Genomic DNA, 24,309 nt, shown 5'->3' on the forward strand with positions numbered 1-24,309 from the left:
TCCAGCTTCATTCCCTCGGATTAGGTCCAGTACTGCCCCTTCTCTTGTAGGACTTTCTACATACTGGCTCAAAAAGCTCTCCTGTATGCATTTTAAGAATTCCACCCCCTTTAAACCTTTTGCACCAAGACGATCCCAGTCGATACTGGGGAAGTTGAAATCCCCTACTATTATTATCCTATTATTTTTATACCTCTCTGAACTTTACCTACATACCTACTCCTCTATCTCTCCCTGACTGTTTGGAGGCCGGTAGTACACTCTCAGCCAAGTGATTGCCCCCTTGTTTTTAAATTCTATCCATATGGTGTCATTTGAGGAACCTTCTCAGATATCATCCCTCCTTACTGCAGCAATCGACTCCTTGTTCAACAGTGCAATGCCACCTCCTTTTACCTCCTCCCCTGTCACGCTGAAGGTTCTATACCCTGGAATATTGAGCTGCCAGTCCTGCCCCTCCCTCAACCAGGTTTCTGTGATAGCAATATCATATTCCCATGTGCCAATCAACGCCCTCAATTCATCTGCCTTACTTGTAAGACTCCTCTCATTAAAATAGATACAATCCAGCCTTGCATTTTTCACTTGTGCTTAAATAGGTCTATATTTGCTCTGCCTTCCAAAATGACTCAGTTTCTCTTCTATATTTGACTGTGCATCACCTCCTACTGTACCTCCACTCTGTATCCCACCCCCCAACAGCATTAGCAAACCTCCCAGCAAGGATGTTGGTCCCATTCCGGTTCAGGTGCAACCCGTCCAAATTGTACAGGTCCCACCTTTGCCAGAAACAGACCCAGTGATCCAGGAAACTAAAGCCCTCCCCCCTGCACCATCTCCTCAGCCAAGAATTCATCTGCTCTATCCACCTATTCCTATACTCACTATCATGTGGCACCAGGAGTAAACTAGAGATTACAACCTTTGAGGTCGTGCTTGTTAATCTGCTACTTAGCTCCCTAAATTCTTATTGCAGGCAGGACCTCGTCCCTCTTTCTATCTATGTTGTTGGTACCAATATGTACCACAACCTCTGACTGTTCACCCTCCCCCTTCAGAATGTCTTGCAGCCGCTCCGTGACATCCTTGACCCCAGCACCAGGGAGGCAACGTACCATCCTGGAGTCACGTGCGAGGCCACAGAAACGCCTATCTATACCCCTTACTAGAATCCCCCATCACTATAGCTCTCCCACTCCTTTTCCTTCCCTCCTGTGCAGCTGAGCCACCCCTGGTGCCACAGACTTGGCTCTTGCTGCATCCCCCTCAGAATCTATCTCCCCCAACAGTATCCAAAGTGGAAAATCTGTTAGATAGGGAGATGGACACAGGGCACTCCTGAACTACCTGCCTAATTCTTCTACTCTGCCTGGCGGTCACCATTCCCTTTCTCCCTGAGCAGTCTTTACCTGCGATGTGACAACCTCCCTGTACGCGCTATCCACAATGATCTCAGCCTCGCGGTTGCTCCAGTGTCTCCAGCCACCGCTCCAGATCCAAAATGCAGATTTCATGTAGCTGCAGCTGGAGACACTTCCTGCACATGTGTTCTCCCTGGACACTGGAAGTGTCCCTAATTTCTCACATTGCACAGGAGGAGCACTCCACGCTGCCGAACTGCCCTGCCATGACTTAGCCTTAATTTGTCCCCTTACATTACCCAAAAAATAGATTATTTACACTAGGGACCTTGATTCCCTAAAAAAAAACACAACCTGCTATATTAAAAACTGTAGACCTTTCCCTTTACTTTTAGTTACTTACCCAGCTATTTAGAGTTGTTCCCTCACAGCAGTTACTTACCAACCAATCACCTTGTAGCTTTCCTGTGACGTCACTGCTCACTTTGTTTTCAAACTCTGGCGCACCTGGACTCCTCTCCATTGCTCTTCCAGAAGGCAAGTGATTTTTAACCAGTAATTTGTAATTCTTAAACATGCCCCTATTTATAAAGCCAAATTCCCCAAATATTTCTTAAGCACCTTATCAACTTGCCCTTCCACTTTCAGAGAGCTGGTAATATACACCCCTAGGTCCCTCTGCTCTTGCAGCTCCTCAAAATAGTGCCATTTTCATTATATTGCCTCTCCAGGTTGTTCCTACCAATTAAATTGCATCTGCCAGGTGTCTGCCCATTTTACCAGACTCACGTGCACTTGTAGCAGTACCTGCCTCTCAAGGTATTGGCCTTCACAGCCATCAGCAAAGGTGCACCAAGCAAAGACACTCCACCTAAATGGATTGTTTGCTGTGTGCCCATCATCTTTCATAGATGGAAGGATGCCAACATAGGTTCTCCTTAAGTCTACAACTATCCTATTTACTACTATGCCAAGTTTTGTATCAACTGTAAACTTCGAAGTCGTACTCCTTATACCCAAATCCTATATATTTATATACAAGAAAAAAGGTCCTAATCATTGCATACTGCTCTCCAGTCAGAAAAACATCCGTCACCACTACTCCGTGCTGCTTATTAAACAACTACCACCATTGTGAAATATTGAGAGATTTCTTCTTCACCAAAATTTGGAATTATGGCATAAATTTTTCAGATGTAGCAAATCCTAACTTTTTTGTTCACCTGTTATGAACTGCTGACTTCATTGGAGTGATTGTGGAGAATGTCAACTCATCAAATGTGATACACCAGACCAGCCCATGCTCCCCATCCAGGATGCGATTGGATGCTACTTACCCGTTGCCATGACATGCCTTGTTGGAGCAACTTGTTTTTGGATGGGTTTACCTTCTTCTGCTGGCCTGGAAAGGTTATTCCGATTGGTTAAGCAGACCACGATGACAGCTTCCCTGTCCACACAATGTTGTTGGTATTTCCACCTGTTCGTTGCACACCATCTTAGCAGATAACCAATAAACAGTAACCATAGTAAAGCACTAAGGATCAAAAAACACCCATACACTCTGTTGGTAAAATGGTTAGACAAAAAGCAAACACACAAGATTATACATTTATATGCCATATGAATATGAGCATTGACATCATATACTGAATGACTGTGTCTATTACTCATTTTTTATTTACTCATCAAAATGCAATTAGTCACCATAGAAAAGTTACAGCACAGAAGGAGGCCATTCAGTTCATCGTGTCTGCCCTGGCTGAAAAAACTAGCCGCCCAATCTAATCCCACCTTCCAGCACCTGGTCCGCAGCCTTGCAGGTTACAGCACTTCAGGTGCATGTCCAGGTATCTTTTAAATGAGTTGAGGGTTTCTGCCTCCACCAACGACCCAGGCTGTGAATTCCAGACACCCACCACCCTCTGGGTGAAAACATTTTTCCTCATGTCCCCTCTAATCCTTAAATCTGTGCCCCCTGGTAATTGACCTCTCCACTAGGGGAAACAGGTCCTCCCTGTCAACTCTATGTAGGCCCCTCATAATTTTGTACACCTCAATTAAGTCACCCCTCAGCCTCCTCTGTTTAAGAGAAAACCCTAGCCGATCTAATCTTTCCTCATAGCTGCAACTTTCAAGCCCTGGCAACATTCTTGTAAATCTCCTCTGCACTCTCTACAGAGCAATTATATCCTTCCTGTAATGTGGTGACCAAAACTGTATGCAATACAACAGCTGTGGCCTAACCAGCACTTTATACAGTTCCAGCATTACATCCCTCTTTTTGGATTCTCTACCTCAGCCATTAAAGGAAAGCGTTCCATATGCCTTCTTCACCACTCTTATCTACCTGTCCTGCCACCTTCAGGACGTGTGGACATGCACTCCAAAGTCTCTCACTTCTTCTACCCTCTCAATATCCTCCCGATTATTGTGGATTCCCTTGCTTTGTTTGCCCTCCCCAAATGCATGAATTCCATTTGCCACTTTCCCGCCCACTCAACCAAGGCATTGCTATCATTCTGGAGTCTACAGCTATCCTGTTCACTATCAGCTACACAGCCAATTTTTGTGTCATCTGCAAATTTCCCTATCATGTCTCCCACATTTAAGTCCAAATCATTAATATATAACACAAACAGCAAAGGACCCAACAGTGAGCCCTGTGGAATGCAAAAACATCCGTCAACCATTATCATTTGTTTCCTGTCACCAAGCCAATTTTGGATCCAATTTGCCACATTCCCTTGTATCACATGGGCTTTCATTTGTCTGACCAACGTGCCATGTGGCACCTAGCCAAATGTTGCAAGTGGCTAATATATTGGTCAACACTGCTGTAAATTAGTAAACATAGAAACATAAAAAATAGGAGTAGGCCACTCGGCCCTTCGAGCCTGCTCCACCATTCATTATGATCATGACTGATCATCCAAATGCAGTAACCTGTTCCCGCTTTCGCCCCATATCCTTTGATCCCTTTAAACCCAAGAGCTATACCTAACTCCTTCTTGAAAACATACAATGTTTTGGCCTCAACTGCTTTCTGTGGTAGCGAATTCCACAGGCTCACCACTCTCTGGGTGAAGAAATTTCTCATCTCAGTCCTGAATAAGGATACAGGGTAAACCAGACTATGACCCCTGGTTCTGGACTCCCCCACCATCAAGAACATCCTTCCTGCATCTACCCTGTCAAGTCCTGTTAGAATTTTATAGGTTTCTATGAGATCCCCCCTCACTCTTCTGAACTCCAGCGAATATAATCCTAACCGACTCAATCTCTCACGTCAGTCCCGCCATCGCAGGAATCAGTCTGGTAAACCTTCGCTGCACTCTCTCTATAGCAAGAACATCCTTCCTCAGATAAGGAGACCAAAACTGCACACAATATTCCAGGTGTGGCCTCACCAAGATCCTGTATAACTGCAGCAAGGCATCCCTGCTCCTGTACTCGAATCCTCTCGCTATGAAGGCCAACATACCATTTACTTTTTTTACTGGCTGTTGGACCTGCATGCTTACCTTCGGCGACTGGTGTACGAAAACACCCAGGTCTTGTTGCATATTACCCTCCATCAGTTTATAGCCAGATAATAATCTGCCTTCCTATTTTTGCTACCAAAGTGGATAACCTCACATTTATCCACACTATACTGCATCTGCCATGCATTAGCCCACTCACGCAACTTGTCCAAATCGCCCTGAAGCACCTCTGCATCCTCCTCACAACTCACCCTCCCACCCAGTTTTGTGTCATCTGCAAATTTGGAGATATTACATTTAGTTCTATCTAAATCATGAATATATATTGTGAATAGCTGCAGTCCTAGCACCGATCCCTGCGGTACCCCACTAGTCACTGCCTGTCATTCGGAAAAGGACCCATTTATCCCTACTCTTTGTTTCCGGTCTGCCAACCAATTTTCTATCCATCGCAATACACTACCCCCAATCCCATGCACTTCAATTTTACATGCTAATCTCTTATGTGGCACTTTGTCGAAAGCCTTCTGAAAGTCCAAATAAACCACATCCACTGGCTCGTCATCAACTCTACTAGTTACATCCTCGAAGAATTCTAGTACATTTGTCAAGCATGATTTCCCTTTCATAAATCCATGCTGACTCTGTCCGATTCTACCACTGTTCTCCAAGTGCTCTGCTATAAAATCTTTGATAATGGACTCTAGAATTTTCCCTGCTACCGAAGTCAGGCTAACTGGTCTATAATTCCCTGCTTTCTCTCTATCTCCCTTTTTAAATAGTGGGGTTACATTAACTACCCTCCAATCTGTAGGAACTGTTCCAGAGTCTATAGAATTTTGGAAGATGACCACCAATGCATCCACTATTTCTAGGGACACTTCCTTAAGCATTCTGGGATGCATACCATCAGGCCCTGGGGATTTATCGGCCTTCAATCCCATCAATTTCCCCAACACCATTGCTCTATTCATACTGATTTCCTTCAGTTCCTCTCTCTCACTAAACCCTGTGTTCCCCAACATTTCTGGTATGATATTTGTGTCCTTCTTTGTGAAGACAGAACCAAAGTATGCATTTAGTTGGTCAGCCATTTCTTTATTCCCCATAATAAATTCCTCTGTTTCTGACTGTAAGGGACCTACATTTGTCTTCACCAATCTTTTTCTCTTCACATACCTATAGAAACTTTTACAGTCACTTTTTACGTTCCCCACAAGCTTGCTCTCATACTCTATTTTCTCCTTCTTAATCAATCCCTTGGTCCTCCTTTGCTGAATTTTAAACTGCTCCTAATCCTCAGGTCTGATTTTTTTCTGGCGAATTGATATGCCTCTTCCTTGGATTGCATGCTATCTCTAATTTCCCTTGTAAGCCATGGTTTGGTTACCTTTCCCGTTTTACTTTTGCGCCAGACAGGGATAAACAATTGTTGCAGTTCATCCATGCACTCTTTGAATGTTTGCCATTGCCTTTCTACCGTCATCCCTTTAAGTAACGTTTCCCAATCCATCACAGCTAACTCGTGTCTCATACCTTCATAGTTTCCTTTACTAAAATTCAGGTCTCAGAATCAACTCTGTCACTCTCCATCCTGATGAAGAATTCTATCATATTATGGTCGCTCATCCCCAAGGGGTCTTGCACAACTAGATTGTCAATTATTCCTCTCTCATTACATAACATCCAGTCTAGGATGGCCTGTTCTCTAGTTGGTTCCTCAACGTTTTGGTCCAGAAAACCATCCCATATATACTCCAAGAATTCCGCCTCTAATGTATTATGACTAATTTGATTTGCCCAATCTATATGCAGATTAAAGTCACCCATAATTACAGATGTTCCTTTATCACATGCGTCTCTAATTTTCTGTTTAATGCCATTCCCAACATCACCACTATAGTTTGGGGGTCTATTGGATAGAATTAAAATACTTCCGTCCTCTAAAAATTGGGGCTTCTGACAATGTTGCCATATGGAACATTGCTTTTAGAAAGATCAGAATGATACACAATCTGCACAGGGGTCTTAATGGCAAGTGCAAAGCATGTCGTGGCTTTGAATCACTGCAGAGCAGAAAGATCCCTGATCTGTTCTAAAATAGCAGAACATTTCATCCCACTGACTTCAGGCCTGGAAATGATCCCTGCTGATTCTTGGTACGGACAGTTAGGGTCAATGCTCACGCACCCTCCACCACCCTCCCCCCACCCCCCAACTTGGCAATGCAAAATAAGTGAAACATTCATTCTCTAGGCTCACACATGAAGAAGACGGTAAAGGATTGGCAGCATTTGTGGAAGTGCACCCTTGTATGAATTACCACCTTTTGCATTTGCTGTATATAGGAACATAGGAATGGGAGTAAAGCCAAGACAGAACCAAAAATGTAGCAAAGCAAGGAAACAAGTAGTACACAAAATAGTAGTCTTCACTTTAACTGTGTCAAAGCAAAGTAACTTTGGATGCACAAAGGTACAGAAGTGGCAGTATATCTTTGAAGTTTGGAGTCAGACTTGGCAACACACTAAAAACAAGAAGTGAGTGACCAATTCCAGGTATCTGCCTCACAACTCAGACTGTGCACCAAATGGAGTACAACTTCAGTCTGTAACAGCAGTATCTGTTGTGCAGTCGGTTTCTTTTCTTCACTAGTTAACGCTTCGGCAGTCCAGATTCCATACTAATAGTGAGCAATGCCACAGATGAACCAGTAGTTGATAAATAGCATATGTCAATAATGTTTCCACTCCATGAAATAATTCTTTCAGTTTATAGGGTTAAGATGAAGTACTGTTGCCTTAAATAATCACTAAATAAATGATTCTCAGTTATAAAATGCCATTTGTAGCTTTTAATAATTTTATTGCAAGGTAAAATTTGACAAATAAAATGTTTGCAATATGATTTTATTGCATGATAGAACTTTATAAAAAAAACAAGGGCCATACACTAATAACCATACATCTGTTGAAGAAACAAATTCTTCCATAAATTTACTACAGGATTTAATCATGTGGAGAAACAAACCTGCTTCCAGGAGTTCAGAAAAATGTTCTTAAAAATTAATTTTCATACGCATAAATTTAAATCAGAAATATTCAGATGATCCTTCAAGACAGAATCTGAGAAATAGACAATTTTCAAACAATTTCAAGGGAGAATATGAAATAAAATTTTAAACATTGCCTGCCCCAAACATTAAGACTCCTGAAAAAAATGTTATGGAATCAAAGCCTGGTTGCACAATTGGTGTATACAACTAGATATATTTGTTAAGTCTTAGACAAAATATTCAAGCCAAGCTCTATTAAGAAATTCCATTTTGCCAAAAAGGTTCGAATTGTGAAGGGAGGAGGAGACTGGAGCATCTGTTCCTCCAGAAACATTTGCCCAAATATACAAGTTTAGGAATCACATGTCATAGCACATTTCACTTTATAAAGCACGTTTGTTCAGCGCTGTGATTGCAATGTACAGAGTATAAAACAATCACAGAGGGGAATAAATTCCTGAGCAGACTTCAGAAATACTATTTTTATACTCTGGAACAGGTTGTAGTATTTTGGTGGAGCCCTCTTGGCTCAAGACAGTGATCCATTACTATTCTGCATTACGTCACACAAACACGTGTAGTGCTCAGTAAAGCAAAGTACATTTTAAAGAATTTATAATATTTCGTAGTGCTTGAGTTTATGCAAATGGAACATAAGTAAACGGAAAACATTAAATCAAACCTTTGAATAAGACCTACATTAACTGAAAATTTTAAGGACTGTATTAGAATCCAAATTTGAAACCATGTCTGTCTTGTGTACTGTTATTTATGACATTATTGCTAAACTAAGATAAGCAACTTTAACAGATTCTGCAACACCTTGAGCTGATGCATGAAAGTCAAATTTATACTGTACAGTTAAGCTGAAAATAAAAATATACAACATTAATAGTGAATTTCTGTGCTCATCAAAATGAGGAAAAGTCTTAACTGTGTCATCAAATCACTTGCAGGTCAGGTGCAGTATAGGCTGACTACAGAGAATCCATTTCAATGTCCCTCAGCACTGTACCCCCACCTCCCAATACCAATCGTTATGGTAGTCTTTCTGAGCAACACTCCCAATTTAGGGCTAACTATGTTGCAATGTGGCCTGTTCTATGTTGTGAGTTAAACACACAAAGAACTAGCTCAAATCTGCCCAAACTCATTTCACAAAGGATATGTGTTACCCATTTCATGTGAAAAAAAGAACTAGGATGGCAATTACCAGAAAGTGTTCAGTCCATTCAGTTATATTATTCCCATCCAAAGATGTTGCTAACTATAATTATCACTATGGAAAACACTAAAATCAAACTCCAATAAAAAAAATATTTATTGGTCTGTTTCAGAAACTTCAAAAAATAAAGCTAAAAACCATAATGCTCCAAAAATTAAAACATTAGATGAAACCATCTTTTGCACCACTTTACAAATTTATTAAAAGTCCAGTAGTACAAATAATCCAGGCTGCAGATTGTCAAAAAAAACAAACTCAACTGAAATCCAAGTTTAAAAGACATGTCCCAAACATGTCTCTGGGAAAAAAAAAATCACAGAAACATTTATTGGCAATTGATTGCTTGTCCATAAAGCACATTTATTCACTTCTATCATCATCTGAACTATGGGTTGAATCACAGTTTGAGTGCTGCTCTTTGTCATGGTTCCGATCTTTTATTCTGCTGTTTGACCTCTTAATTTTGTCATCATGTTCACACGCACTGCTTCTAGATGCAGATTTTTCTTCAGACTTTTTGCTTTTGCTACTTCCCCTTTTTCTCTTTAAACTGGGACTACTACTTTGTTCCTTCTTATTCCTGCTCTCATTCTCTTTCAGACTCTCAGAGCTGCTGCTATGATCCCTACACTGGCTTCTAGTATGGCTTTTCAGTTTTTCATTCTCCCTATTGTGTACTTTTTTCCCATTTGAACTCTGATTTTCAGCAATCTTTAACTCTTTTTCCTTATTTTGATTATCTCCTGAACTTCTTGATTTTTCTTCCTTCTTTGAATTGTCATAACTATCTTTTTCAGGGGTTCTTTTGTCCCTGCTCCTTGACCGTTCACTTTTTTTCTGTTCTTTATCTCTGTTCCTTTGACCTTCTTTGCTCCGACTTCTATCCCTTTCCTTGCTTTTGGATTTTGCTCTTTTTTCTTGATCTTTACTCTTGCCCTGTTCGTCATTACTACTGGATTTAGTCCAGTTTTCTCTGCGTTTTTGTTCCCTGCCTCTGTTTCTTGAGTTTATATGTTTTTCGCTTTCTTTACTTTTCTCTTTTACCTTATCATCTTTACTCCTAGATTTTGCTCGCCTTCCTCTTTCTTTACTTCTACTCTGTTGCCGATCCTTGCTTCTAGATTTGGCCCTTTTCCCTCTATCTTTGTTTTTACTCTGTTCTCTATCTCGGCTTCTAGATTTTGATTTGGCCCGTTTTTCTCGCTCTCTGCTTTTACTTTGTTCTCTACTTCTCGATTTTGATTTGGCCCTTTTACCTCTCTCTTTGCTTTTACTCTGTTTACGATCTCTACTTCTGGATTTTGATTTGGCTCGTTTTCTCCTCTCTCTATTTTTACTCTGTTCTCGATCCCTACTTCTTGACTTGGCCTCTTTATCTTTCCCTTTGCTGTTGCTTTGCTCTCTATCTTTACTTCTGGACTTTGACTTGGCCCGTTTCTCCCACTCTTTACTGTTACTCTGCTCCCGATCACGAGTGCTGGATTTTGACTTGGCTTGTTTCAACCACTCTTTTCCATTACTCTGTTCTCGATCCCTACTTCTAGATTTTGACTTGGCTTGTTTCTCCCACTCTTTACCGTTACTTTGTTCTCGTTCCCTACTTCTGGATTTCGATTTGGCCCGTTTCTCCCGCTCTTCACCATTACTTTGTTCTCGATCCCTACTTCTGGATTTTGACTTGGTTCGTTTCTCCCACTTACCGTTACTCTGTTCTTGATCCCTACTTCTGGATTTTGATTTGGCGCGTTTCTCCCTCTCTTTACTGTTACTCTTTTCTTGATCTTGAGTTCTAGATTTTGACTTTGCACGTTTTCCTCTCTCTTTACTTCTACTCTGTTCTCGACTTCTAGATTTTTCATGTTTTCCCTGCTCTTTACTTGATTTTGTATGTTTATCCCTCTCTTTGCCTTTTGCATGCTCCCTATCCTTGCTTCTTGATTTTGCCCTCTTTTCTTTGCTTTGTTTCTGCTCTCTGTCCTTGCTTCTGGTTTTGCTGTGTTTTTCCTTGTCTTTGCTTCTGCTTTGATGTCTTTCTTTACTCCTTGATTTATTTCTCTTTTTAGATTTGTTTTTATCATATTTGTCATCTTTGTTTGTTTTCTTCTGTTCTCTTTCTTTACTTCTAGATCGATGACTCCTTCCAGTCTCTCGGTCTGTTTTCTTATCCCTCTCTCTACTCCTTTTTGGACTATCCAATGTGTCCGGTTTGTAGTCTGAAGTCATTCGCTCTCTCCCTCTGCCTGGGCTTCTATTGTCGTGGTTTTCTCTCTTTTCATTCACTTCACCCCTTTAAACAGCAGTTGGGGGAAAAAAGGAATTAGCGACCACCAAACAAAAAAATTAAAGCAATATACTGCGTATACTGGAAATCTGAAATAAAAAACAGAAAATGCTGGAAATTCTCAGCAGGTCAGGCAGCATCTGTGAAGAGAAAAACAGAGTTAATGTTTCATCAGAACAGTCCTGGTGAACGATCATTGACCTGAAACGTTACAGCTAGTCTGCATGGATGACGCTATTACATTTCTGTACAAAATTTATTTTTGAAAGGAACAGAGAGCAATTTCCTATTCTGTACAGCTAGATACTATCAACTGCTCAGATTGTCTCAATGGGTTTGAAGATTTGACAAATGCAAGCAACTCCTGAAAGTTAAAGGTGATGGAAAATAAATAGAAGACGCAACAGTGTGGAATAAGTTACATCATATATTCAGTAAACTTGTACGAACAAAGTTTATAGGAAATTATCAAAGGAAGCCAATGCATGTCAAGAGGGGAAAAACAGACATAACAGTTGCTGATAAACGGAAAAGCTCTTCTATTCCCACTGATGCACATCTGTTTTGTTAACTGCTCCAGAACTCTGCCATTCCACAAAATAAGTTTTTTTCCCACAAATTGAAAAATATATTTCCATATTCATAGTCAGGTACAGCAATTTATTTAGCACCTTCATTTGTATGTTTTCAAATAATACTGTATAAAAATTAAGGGACTTAAAATATATCAATACATCCATGAAAGCTAAATCTAATAATTTGCTTTAGGCATCTATTTGATTCAATTCCAGTTCAAAGCACTATAAGCCTTACAGCAAATTCTTGTTAAATAGAATAACAGTTCTGCTTCAAAATGCTTGTAATTAGTGCCCTTCTAAGCACATCATAATGAAAATGTAAAGCTACACTTGGTTATCAGGAGTAAACAATCATCGAGACAATAACCAACTAAACTAAAGCCAACATAGCTTTAGAAGGGGAAGATCCTGCCTGACAGACTTTCCGGACTTCGTGAGTAAGTAACAATCCAAGTGGGCTGTGGGAAACACTGTACCTGGACTTCCAAAAGGCAGATGACAAAATTCCACATGAAAGACTATTAATTATGATCAAAGTTGTAGGGATGAAGATTAAATCCTCAAAATGAATAAGAAACTATCTGACAGGCAGAAAACAACAGATGCTTGTTAGAAGCATTATGTTGGGGGTGGGATACAGAAAAGGGCGTCCAGGGCTGTGTCTAATTTACATAAATGAAGTGGACCCAAAAACAATGAAATTAGTTAGGACTGTGGATAATACTAGACTAAGAGGGGCAGTAAAATTGAAGGTAGTAGCTCAGAAATTACAGAATGAGTTGGAAGCAATAGAGTAAGGCGAAACTCTAGAATCATTTAAGAAACAATTAGGTGCTGTGAAAGAGGGCATGTGAAATTGTAGGGTCTTTTGAGATGAATTAAGATGGACTGAATTAATTCCATAATCTATAACGATCTTGTGCAACGTTAAATATTTCATAGAACAGTGAAGGATTTACTTTGTTTCTTATTTGAAAGCATTCAAAATCAATAGTTAACCAAGAAAGAATGCTAATGGAAGCTGGAAAAATAATGGTTCTTTTCTGTAAAAAAAAATTCTCATCATTCTTACTTTTCTCATTTGCTTTGTACTAGTTTATTGTGCCATCACTTATCACTGTCTTCCAGGTCCCCTGTTAGATCAGCTCAATTTCTCTTTGATAATATTCTTGCATCTCTCCAATAACAGTCAATTGTGATCAAATGGGGTGACCTATAGCCTCACAAGACATTATAACTAATGCTAAGCGCCTATGTGACTCCTTGATTAAAAAGTACTCTTTGCAGTGCTGAGCAACATCATTTTTTTGGTGTTTTTCCACTAAGAGGGGAAATTGCTATGGGATACTCTTGCACACCTTCTGATTATTAAATTGAGTTAGCAGAGATCTACTTCATCTCTCAGCTCGATATGCGATAAGGAGAGGGAGAGAGAGGGGAAGAGCAGGTTATTATTAAATGATAAAAACAGGAAAATACAAATAATAATCAACAAATAGAAGTTAGATACAAATTTTCAGGTGGGTAAAAAAGATTTTTTTGAAAAAGAATTTTCATAATTTGTTTTGAATGTAATATTTTTGGGAGGAGGCAAAGAGTGTCATCACTTATTTTTCAAATCTAGTTATAAAAACAGGCTGACCGACGTTCTTGCATCAATTATTCCAGTGGCCAAAAATTATGGGATACTAGTACAGAAGCATCAAACACCAATAGAGCTCATCCACTTTAATATAACTATAAGCATCTCAACAGTGACACTATCGATAGGTCCTTGAATACACAACAGGTTATTTTATAAAAATACATCTTCACCGAAATTCTGAATCACAAATGTGCTTAAAGCAAATTAATTTTATAGTATAAACCTCTGAAATTAATGCGAAATTTAATTTTTGGTTACAGATAATCTGCTACAATAAGAGTACTCCCCCCAAAGCTCTTTAATTTGCATTCACAATAGAACAGTTTCCATAAGCAGATCCGTATCTCATATAATCTTCCATATATCATGAATGGGACAGTATACCACCCAGTTACCATGGGTTGCTCACCATGTATGTCTGTCGACATTGAATGTCAGAAAACCGATAGAGACGGACCACTCAAACCTACTCACTTGAACAATGGGACCCTAGCTGCGAGAAGAGAATTCCTGTACACGGACTGATTAAGTTGCAAGAGGGAATACACAATAGTACCACCATGCTTGAATCACTGGGTGACAGTCATGTGACAGGCCCACCCTCTATGTGCTTAAGTTGGTGTTTTCTCTGCAGCAGGGAGACAAGCAGATAGATGCTGGATAGAGAAGACCCGAGTGGGGTCCTTTCTCCCTCTCCAATCCACGTTGCAAGCTTCGAACTCTGCATGCCGACCTTGACCACCCAGGGACACCCTGCTGCAGATAGAGACTCCTTGAAGAAAATCAGCCGTGCTACTGTCTCCAGGAGAACCACCGAATCAGCCATCCACATCTTCAAATCAGAAGCCTCACGACCACCAAAGGAAAATCGCATGATGGCCAAATTCGGTCTGAAGCCAGCTGAGTCACCAACCGCCACAGACTGCATACCCCTTTTACTGCTCTGGACTCCAATTCAACCAATCTATCTTTCCCCACTCTGTAACCTATTTGTGTTTGCGTGTGTGTCTGTGAACTTCGAGTGAGGGGGTGTGCGTGTGTGTATGTATGTGTGTGTGTGAGAGAGACAGACAGAGAGAGAGAGAGAGAGAGAGAGAGATAGAGAGAGAGAGAAAGCTGGAGAATGTTTTATTATTTTACTTGGATTGGTTTAAGTACAATAAAGCTAACCTCTTTCTTTATTAAACTCAAGAAAACATGTCCGATTGGTTCTTTTTATGATCATGATGTGTAAACAGTTAAACACTCACTGAATTGGCATGTATATCAACTTAAAGAATAAACCTGTTGCGGTCAAACAAGGAAAGGGAAAAGAAGGGAGCCCTTCGACCCTCCTCACCTGATCCTAATAATATACTTCGTCATCTTTTTAAATTCACAAAACGTTGGTCTATCTAAAGTTTCATATAAAAAGATATAAGATACAGATTTTACAGTTTGAAGTAAGTATCCATCACACAGCTTATACATTATTACACTAACAATTTCCGGGAGATACTGTGAGCCTGTAAACCAAATGTGACATTTAAAATACTCTTATCTGCAGACAATACAGAACACTTCCAGTAGCTTTGTAACACTTACTTGTCTCCTTTGATCCATCGCTCTCCACTTGAAACTCTCATTCTTTGTGCTCGTTGCATCTCCTGTCTCCAGTGTGGAGGAGTTTCACTGCGCCTAAATCGATCTCTTGACCGAGACCTTGATCTTGAAGGTGTTCGATAGCGCTACACAAGATAATTTTTAGGATGCATAAATATGTGTAATTGTATATAAATTATATAAGAACGAACAAACTTGCATTTACATAGCACCATTCACAATCTCAGAACATCCCAAAGGACTTTACAAAAAATGAATTACTTTCTGAAGTGTAATCACTGTTGCAATGTAGGAAAATGTGGCAGCCATTTTGCACATTGCAAGGTCCCACAATTAAATAAACAACTGGTTAATTTGTTTTAGCAATGGTGGTGGTTAAATGTTAACAAGGACACTGGGAGAACTCCCATCTTTTCTTCAAAAATTACCATGGGATCTTTTACCTCCATCTCATAAAGACAAACAAAGGCTTGGTTTAACAGTTGATCCCCTCTGTACTGGACTAAAGTGTCAGCCTAGATCATGTTCTCAAGTACAGAACTTGACTCAGAGTAGAGGATTTTTTTCACTCAGTCAAGCCTGGCACTTAAACTGAATTACATTTCTGATTTCTTCCCATGAACAGCTTTAGATGAAAAATGGTTCTGTAAAACAGTTACTTACCCGGGGTCCTCTTCCTTTAATTTTCCGGCCTGACCTGGTTACTAAGAGTCGTCTTTGATATGTAGATATTTGGGAATTTGATACATTGCTGTACAAAATAAACAATATTTACTCATGGTTGAAACTAAAAGCATGGCAAAAGTTAATTCTCTGACTTAATTTAACCTCTTTGGTTCAAAAATGATCACTTTCAACATTATATCACAAAGATTTGCTATACTAAATTAAATTCAAAATTTTAAAGCTTATTTTCCTGAAACACAGAATGAGATTCAGCCTTGCATCTCCCCCGCTTAATGATAAAGTACAGCCAGAAGCTATTTTGGCAAATTTTACTTGGGGGAAAAAAGTTCTCTCATTATCATGTGATACAAAGTATAGCACATGGTCCAAATATTACGACAATAGACTAAATTTCTTTCACCCTAATTATAGCCACATTTACTGCATTCAAATGTTTCACAGCAATAGTGGGTTACTGATTGTAGCTGAAGCAATGAAAGGCATTTTCTTTACAAAGCTGTGGAAGTATTCGGCAGCTGATGTTAATTTATTCATGTTGTCTGTAGTCAGGGAAATAAATATTCATAGCAGCTTCATAACTAACTTATGATATCTGTGCAAATACAATTTCAAGATGAATAAAGTTGTGCTTTAAAGGAAAAAGTGAAATTACTGCAGGAGAATAGAATAAATCTTCTATTTTGGGCATCCAGGGTCAATATCAATTATTTCCAGGAGAGGCACAGCAGAGATCAAATATATAATAAAGTTTTAACTCTGCTGTAATAATGTCTTAATCACATCCTCAGAACTGCATAAGTGCAATTTTCCCTATTTCTTACACAAGCTATCTTTTCAGTCTTAGTGAAATTTTAAATTTGTAGACAATTGTTTTTCAGCACATGCCCATTAGAAATTTGGCTGACTGCCCAATCTATTTCACAAGTAAGTGGGGACCTACAGTCCTGTCCCTATCAAAACCACTGTCATCGCCCCTGCTCAAAAATCTCACCCTTTACCTGTGTCCTCACTAACCTTCCCATCTCTAATACGTTCATTCCTTTCCAAGGTCCTTGAATGTGTTGTTGTCTTCCAAATTCATACACATCTTTTCTGTGATTCCCTCCTTGAATCCCTCCCCACCAGATTTCCAACCCAAATGATCCTAATCAAAGTACAAATTGTTTCCTCTATTTACTGTGACCATGGTGCATTATTTTTCCTTGAACTTTGTGTAGTTCATCACAACATCTTCCTTCAATGTTTCTCATGCATTGTCCAGCTTGGCGAGAGTGCCCTTGCTGGTTCCATTCTTACTTATCTGATCATAGCCAGTGTACTTTAAGCTGTGGGTTGCCACCTGGACATTTAGGGATGCAATTCCATACTGCGGAACATGGCATCCACTGGTGTGGCGTACAAGAGGTCAGAATCAAAAAAAAGTGCGTGGCTGGGGGTTGTAGTACGGGGAAAATTAAGATAGAGAGAGAAAACTGAGGCTGTAGAGTTATCTAAACACAAAAATGAGAATTTTAAATTTGAGATATTGGAGGGACTGGAAGCCAATGTAGGTCAGCGAGGATAGGGACAACAGGCAAGAGGAACTTTGTACCAGAACAGATATTGCAGTAGATCTTTGGATGAGCTAAAGTTCATGGATGGTGGAGAATGCAAGTTCAGCCAGGAGAGCACCGGAACTATTAACTGCTTGAACATATTAAAATTCATAGTGTTTTCTCAGTACAAATTTCAGGAGTTGGTGTTTTTTTACAAGTAAATTAGTGAAATAGTATTGCCATTTTTTTCATAACCAAATAATATGTTGCTCCATTTTGTTAGATGGGTCCCTAGACCTCGACTAGAGAAGAATGCAAACTGAATAGGCTTTGCTGTCCTAAACAGCCATGGTTATTTCATTTTAGGGCGCACTATTTAGGAGATACTCTGAAAGGTTCTGCTGAACACAAGATACTCCAATGACCTGGCCTGTGACAAATAACTTTGTTTAAAAAATTTGCTCTCTGGATATGAGGAACACTGGCAAGTTGGCATTTATTGCTCATTCCTAGTTCTTAGAATATGAAGAATCAACTATGTAGTGTGGAACTGGAGTCACATTTAGGCCAGACCAGGTAGAGGTGGAAGGTCACTTCAGTTTCATCTCTGTGAAATCAAGCAGCTTTCACAGTTATTTTATCTGGTGCCAGATTTACTAAATTGAATTTCAGAACTTGCCAAGGTGGTACTTGAATGCATGACCTCTGGGTTTCTGGTCCAGTAGTTTCTCCACTAGACTACAAGATCCTAGTCAGCCTTCTGGGAATTAATTGCACAGACATAAAATATATTGAAAATTGTTCCAAAGCCTAAATAGTTATACTAACGTCTCCTTTTCTCTCTCTTTTTTCTTCTCTCTCTCTTTTTCATCTGTCTTGTGAGGGCTCTTTCGCATTAAGAATCTGTTTTCTGGTACAGCAGGTATTTCCTCAGCACGAACAGTGGCAACTGTCTGCAGTGTGGTACTTTCTGCACTTTCATCTGATGAGCTTCAAAACAAAGTTAAAGAAATTAAACACTAATTACTAAAGAAAATATATACATATTATTTACATACATAAATAGCCAATCCCCCTTGGCATTGTGCATGGGGTAGTGAAGACCAAGGGTTAGTAGAATAATAGAACTAAACTGCGGAAAGGAGGTAGAGGGTGCAGAAGGGGAGATGGAAAATGGGGGAAGAGAAGGGGATATGTTAGAGAAAGGGAGGATAGGAGAGTGGGAGAGACAAATGAGTGCTGAGGAAGGGAATTTCAGATCAGTAGGGTTCGTGAGACTAAGGTGTGGAACAGTCTGCTTTTGTGGATGAAGAAATACAGTCAGTGGAGGCTGGAGTGTGTACACTTGCTCTAGATGGAAAATGCAGTAGTGTGTGGATGTGTGAGCTTTGTGAAAGTGGAATGCTGGCAGGATAGGGGTATCCTGTCAGGGGCAACTGCAACAAATGGGAGGCAGAGGGTGGTTGGGGCAAGGAATTGGTGGAGTGGGGTTGAAATCTTGCTCAGCGTGTGCAACAGGAAGACGTCGGAGTTGGAGACCTGCTCAGCGTGAGCAGCAGTGGGGCGAAATGAGTTTTTTTTGATTCCCCATTTTCTATGTCCATATATGGTTGAGAGTGTGGTTAATAAATCATGCAGCATCCTGGGCTTTATTAATAGGGGCATTGAGTACAAGAGCAAAGAGGTTATGTTGAACTTGTATAAGACACTAGGCCTCCAGCCTCAGCTGGAGTATTGCGTCCAGGTCTGGGCACTGCGCTTCAGGAAGGATGCGACTGCATTAGAAAGGGTACAGAATAAGATTCACGAGCATGAGGAACTTCAGTTACGAAGATAGATTGGAGAAGTTGAGACTGTTTTCCTTAGAGAACAGAAGGCTGAGAGCAGATTTGATAGAGGTATTCAAAATCATGAGAGGTCTGGACAGAGTAGATGGGGAAAAACTGTTCCCACTCATGAAAGGATTGAGTATGAGGGGGCACAGATTTAAAATAATTGGTAAAAAAAGCAAAAACGACATGAGGAAAAATGTTTCCACGCAGCGTGCGGTTCAGGTTTGGAATGCTCTGCCTGAGTGTGGTGGAGGAAGGTGCAATTGAAGCATTCAAAAGGGAATAAGACAGTTATATGAAAAGGAAAAATGTGCAGGATTATGGGGGAAGGTGGGAGAGTGGCACTAGGTGAAATGCTCATTAGGAGAACTGCTGCAGACATGATGGGCCGGATGGCCTCCTTCTGCACTGAAATAATTCTGTGATATATGAAATTTCTTTCTTTTGGGCCTCCTTATCTCGAGAGACAATGGATACGCGCCTGGAGGTGGTCAGTGGTTTGTGAAGCAGCGCCTGGAGTGGCTATAAAGGCCAATTCTGGAGTGACAGGCTCTTCCACAGGTGCTGCAGAGAAATTTGTTTGTTGGGGCTGTTGCACAGTTGGCTCTCCCCTTGCGCCTCTGTCTTTTTTCCTGCCAACTACTAAGTCTCTTCGACTCGCCACAATTTAGCCCTGTCTTTATGGCTGCCCGCCAGCTCTGGCGAATGCTGGCAACTGACTCCCACGACTTGTGATCAATGTCACACGATTTCATGTCGCGTTTGCAGACGTCTTTATAACGGAGACATGGACGGCCGGTGGGTCTGATACCAGTGGCGAGCTCGCTGTACAATGTGTCTTTGGGGATCCTGCCATCTTCCATGCGGCTCACATGGCCAAGCCATCTCAAGCGCCGCTGACTCAGTAGTGTGTATAAGCTGGGGGTGTTGGCCGCTTCAAGGACTTCTGTGTTGGAGATATAGTCCTGCCACCTGATGCCAAGTATTCTCCGAAGGCAGCGAAGATGGAATGAATTGAGACGTCGCTCTTGGCTGGCATACGTTGTCCAGGCCTCGCTGCCGTAGAGCAAGGTACTGAGGACACAGGCCTGATACACTCGGACTTTTGTGTTCCGTGTCAGTGCGCCATTTTCCCACACTCTCTTGGCCAGTCTGGACATAGCAGTGGAAGCCTTACCCATGCGCTTGTTGATTTCTGCATCTAGAGACAGGTTACTGGTGATAGTTGAGCCTAGGTAGGTGAACTCTTGAACCACTTCCAGAGCGTGGTCGCCAATATTGATGGATGGAGCATTTCTGACATCCTGCCCCATGATGTTCGTTTTCTTGAGGCTGATGGTTAGGCCAAATTCATTGCAGGCAGACGCAAACCTGTCGATGAGACTCTGCAGGCATTCTTCAGTGTGAGATGTTAAAGCAGCATCGTCAGCAAAGAGGAGTTCTCTGATGAGGACTTTCCGTACTTTGGACTTCGCTCTTAGACGGGCAAGGTTGAACAACCTGCCCCCTGATCTTGTGTGGAGGAAAATTCCTTCTTCAGAGGATTTGAACGCATGTGAAAGCAGCAGGGAGAAGAAAATCCCAAAAAGTGTGGGTGCGAGAACACAGCCCTGTTTCACACCACTCAGGATAGGAAAGGGCTCTGATGAGGAGCCACCATGTTGAATTGTGCCTTTCATATTGTCATGGAATGAGGTGATGATACTTAGTAGCTTTGGTGGACATCCGATCTTTTCTAGTAGTCTGAAGAGACCACGTCTGCTGACGAGGTCAAAGGCTTTGGTGAGATCAATGAAAGCAATGTAGAGGGGCATCTGTTGTTCACGGCATTTCTCCTGTATCTGACGAAGGGAGAACAGCATGTCAATAGTCGATCTCTCTGCACGAAAGCCACACTGTGCCTCAGGGTAGACGCGCTCGGCCAGCTTCTGGAGCCTGTTCAGAGCGACTCGAGCAAAGACTTTCCCCACTATGCTGAGCAGGGAGATTCCACGGTAGTTGTTGCAGTCACCGCGGTCACCTTTGTTTTTATAGAGGGTGATGATGTTGGCATCGCGCATGTCCTGGGGTACTGCTCCCTCGTCCCAGCACAGGCATAGCAGTTCATGTAGTGCTGAGAGTATAGCAGGCTTGGCACTCTTGATTATTTCAGGGGTAATGCTGTCCTTCCCAGGGGCTTTTCCGCTGGCTAGGGAATCAATGGCATCACTGAGTTCCGATTTGGTTGGCTGTATGTCCAGCTCATCCATGACTGGTAGAGGCTGGGCTGCATTGAGGGCAGTCTCAGTGACAGCATTCTCCCTGGAGTACAGTTCTAGGTAGTGCTCAACCCAGCGGTCCATCTGTTTGCGTTGGTCAGTGATTATGTCCCCCGATTTAGATTTGAGGGGGGTGATCTTCTTGATGGTTGGCCCAAGAGCTCTCTTCATGCCATCATACATTCCTCTGATGTTTCCGGTGTCTAAGGCCAGCTGAATATGACTGCATAGGTGTTGCCAGTAGTCATTTGCGCAACGCCTAGCTGTTCTTTGTGCAGTACTTCTGGCTGCTTTAAGTGCTGCGGATGTTAAATCGCTGGGGGCTTTCTTGTAGTTCAAAAGTGCAATGCGCTTAGCGGCTATGACAGGTTCCAGCTCTTCATTATGAGATTGAAACCAGTCTGCATTTCTCTTCGCACTTTTGCTGTAGGTGGTCAAAGCTGACTCATAGATGGCGTCTCTGATGTGGGCCCACTTGGTCTCAGCATCCCCTGTGGGAGTGTTTTGAAGGGCTGTTACAAGTGAATTTAGAAATTTTTGTAACAGCTGTGGGTGAGAAATTCTGCTCGTGTTGATGCGTGGGTGGCCCTTCTGCTTGGAATGATGCAACTTCTTTGGTCTGAGTCTAACCTTGCTGCACACCAGGGAGTGGTCGGTGTCGCAGTCCGCACTGTGGAAGCTGCGTGTGATTTGAACACTGTTTAAGGTGGCTCGCCTTGTGACAATGAGGTCTCGCTGGTGCCAACGACGTGATCTTGGGTGCCTCCATGAAACCTGGTGACAGGGTTTAGTGTGAAAGAACGAGTTGGTGATGCAGAGGTTATGATAGGTACACAACTCAAGCAGTCTCTGCCCGTTCTCATTCATCCTTCCAACGCCATAGCGCCCAAGGCAGGAGGGCCATGAGTCATGGTCGGCCCCAACCCTGGCATTAAAGTCCCCCAGCAGGAATAGGTGTTCGGTGTTGGGGATGCTGCTAATGATGTTATGGAGTTGTTCATAGAACTGGTCTTTAGCTTCAGGTGCAGAGCAGAGTGTTGGAGCATAGATGCTGAGTAGGTGTACTGGACCAGAGGTGGTGAGCAGTCGGATGGACAGTATGCGTTCCGAGCCATTTGAGGGAGGCTCTATCATGCTGAGCAAGGAGTTTCTGATGGCGAAGCCCACTCCATGCTGTCTTGGTTCTTCAGGATCCCTGCCCTGCCAGAAGAAGGTGTAGTCTTGCTCTGCTAGAGAGCCACTCGCGGGGAGGCGAGTCTCCTGAAGTGCTGCAATGTCCACATTGAATCTACTGGGCTCGTTGTTAATGATGGCGGTCTTCCGAGAATCGTTGGTTTGTGTAAAAAGTATTACAAAATGGTAACTAATCACCATCACGTGTAAATGGCTATTTCACATGTTAACCCTCCCCATGACTCCATAATCCCCTGCCAACATGTTGATGGTCCAGCTGAGACCATTACTTCAGCGTTGATTAAAAAATAAAATCGACTTAATAACAAAGTGTTAAGAAGTAAAAATCAGTTTAAAGTTGAAACTGAGATCAAATTCCACAATCAGGCTGCATTTTAAAAGGACTACTAGATCCACAGGCCTGCCTCATACCCTCTCAAAAGAAACCTCATTAGCATCTTGCAGCCAGAAAATCATATTTGCAAAAGCCACCTTATCCAATATGAGTGCCCAAAAACAGTGATGGTTTGACCACCTACAACAACTTTTTCTGTAACCTAAATCTTGCTAACATTCTGGAAGCCGAATTACCCCAGATTCATTTTCTCTTCCAGACATCTCCTCAGACCTGTATGAACTAAGGGGTTAACCACTGCCATGTTTTATCTGTTAGATAAATCTATGTAAATTATGACCTGACACAAACTCACATGGGATGCCATGTTTTAAAGTAGACTGATTTTAAGTGGTGATGCAATTATGCCCGGGAATAGTTCTCCTTTCTATATGTGTCAATGTATTAGATTAGAACTAAGTTATGGACTTTGTGCTTAGAATCATGTTGTTAAATGTGAAATGTATATTTGTATACTGTAGTGGAGAGATGGTGGGAGACAGTCTTTACTGTAACAATAGCAGAAATAGCTTTGCTGAGAGACCGGATGTCTTGATAACTGCCCATTTTGCACTTCAAGACAGACAGACTCAGTCACAACAAGCGATTGGCTTATAGGCCCCATGAGATGGTAATGCAAATAAAAGACTTTCAGAGACCATTCAAGACTGGAATGTTGATGGAACAGCAAACATTTCCCATTGTGTGACAATGACTTGGGCCATCAAGCTGTTTGCAGAGACAATGTACAGCGGGCGGGGTCATATCTGCTGTAATCTGACTACTATAAACCAATCAAGAAGAGACAATGGACAGAAGGTGAGGTCATACCTGACCAAAGGGTTCAGGTGGACTGTAGTCTAACATGGAAGGAAGGAACCCTCGGAGGGAACCATAAACGGCAGGTGCTGGGACAACTCGGCATGCACTGATTCAAGAAAAGACCAACCTACAGTGAACAGAACACACCACAAGTCAACAGAACACGTAAAGAAAAAAGACAGCGCCATAGTAGCTCGGAAAGCAAGGGCTGAGGACACCCTACACTCTGCTGTGTAACTACTGCTGTTGGTTAAGTATTGCTTGTATATTCTTACTGTACTTAATAAACTCTATCTTGATTAAGAAACCAGAGTTTGTATCTTGTAGGTCAAAAGCTAGTCAACATCCCACCTAAACACACAAAACTGCTGCAGAC

The 24,309-nt window shown here is 41.6% G+C and overlaps 1 protein-coding gene across 3 annotated transcripts in view; it reads right to left on the reverse strand.

The window, feature by feature from the left end:
* Positions 1-7,690: 7,690 nt before the first annotated feature.
* ppig (peptidylprolyl isomerase G (cyclophilin G)) overlaps positions 7,691-24,309 on the reverse strand; it is a 48,058-nt gene continuing 31,439 nt past the window's right edge. For all 3 annotated transcript variants that reach the window (XM_068035392.1, XM_068035391.1, XM_068035390.1), the window contains exons 10-13: positions 18,283-18,444; positions 15,896-15,983; positions 15,215-15,357; positions 7,691-11,413 (exon numbers count right to left, since the gene is read on the reverse strand). In XM_068035392.1, the coding sequence (XP_067891493.1) occupies positions 9,487-11,413; positions 15,215-15,357; positions 15,896-15,983; positions 18,283-18,444 (2,320 nt within the window). In that variant the 3' untranslated portion in view covers positions 7,691-9,486. The remainder of the gene's footprint in view (positions 11,414-15,214; positions 15,358-15,895; positions 15,984-18,282; positions 18,445-24,309) is intronic.

This window comes from Heterodontus francisci, chromosome 7, assembly GCF_036365525.1.
Source record: "Heterodontus francisci isolate sHetFra1 chromosome 7, sHetFra1.hap1, whole genome shotgun sequence".
In the NCBI taxonomy this organism is placed as follows: Eukaryota; Metazoa; Chordata; class Chondrichthyes; order Heterodontiformes; family Heterodontidae; genus Heterodontus; species Heterodontus francisci.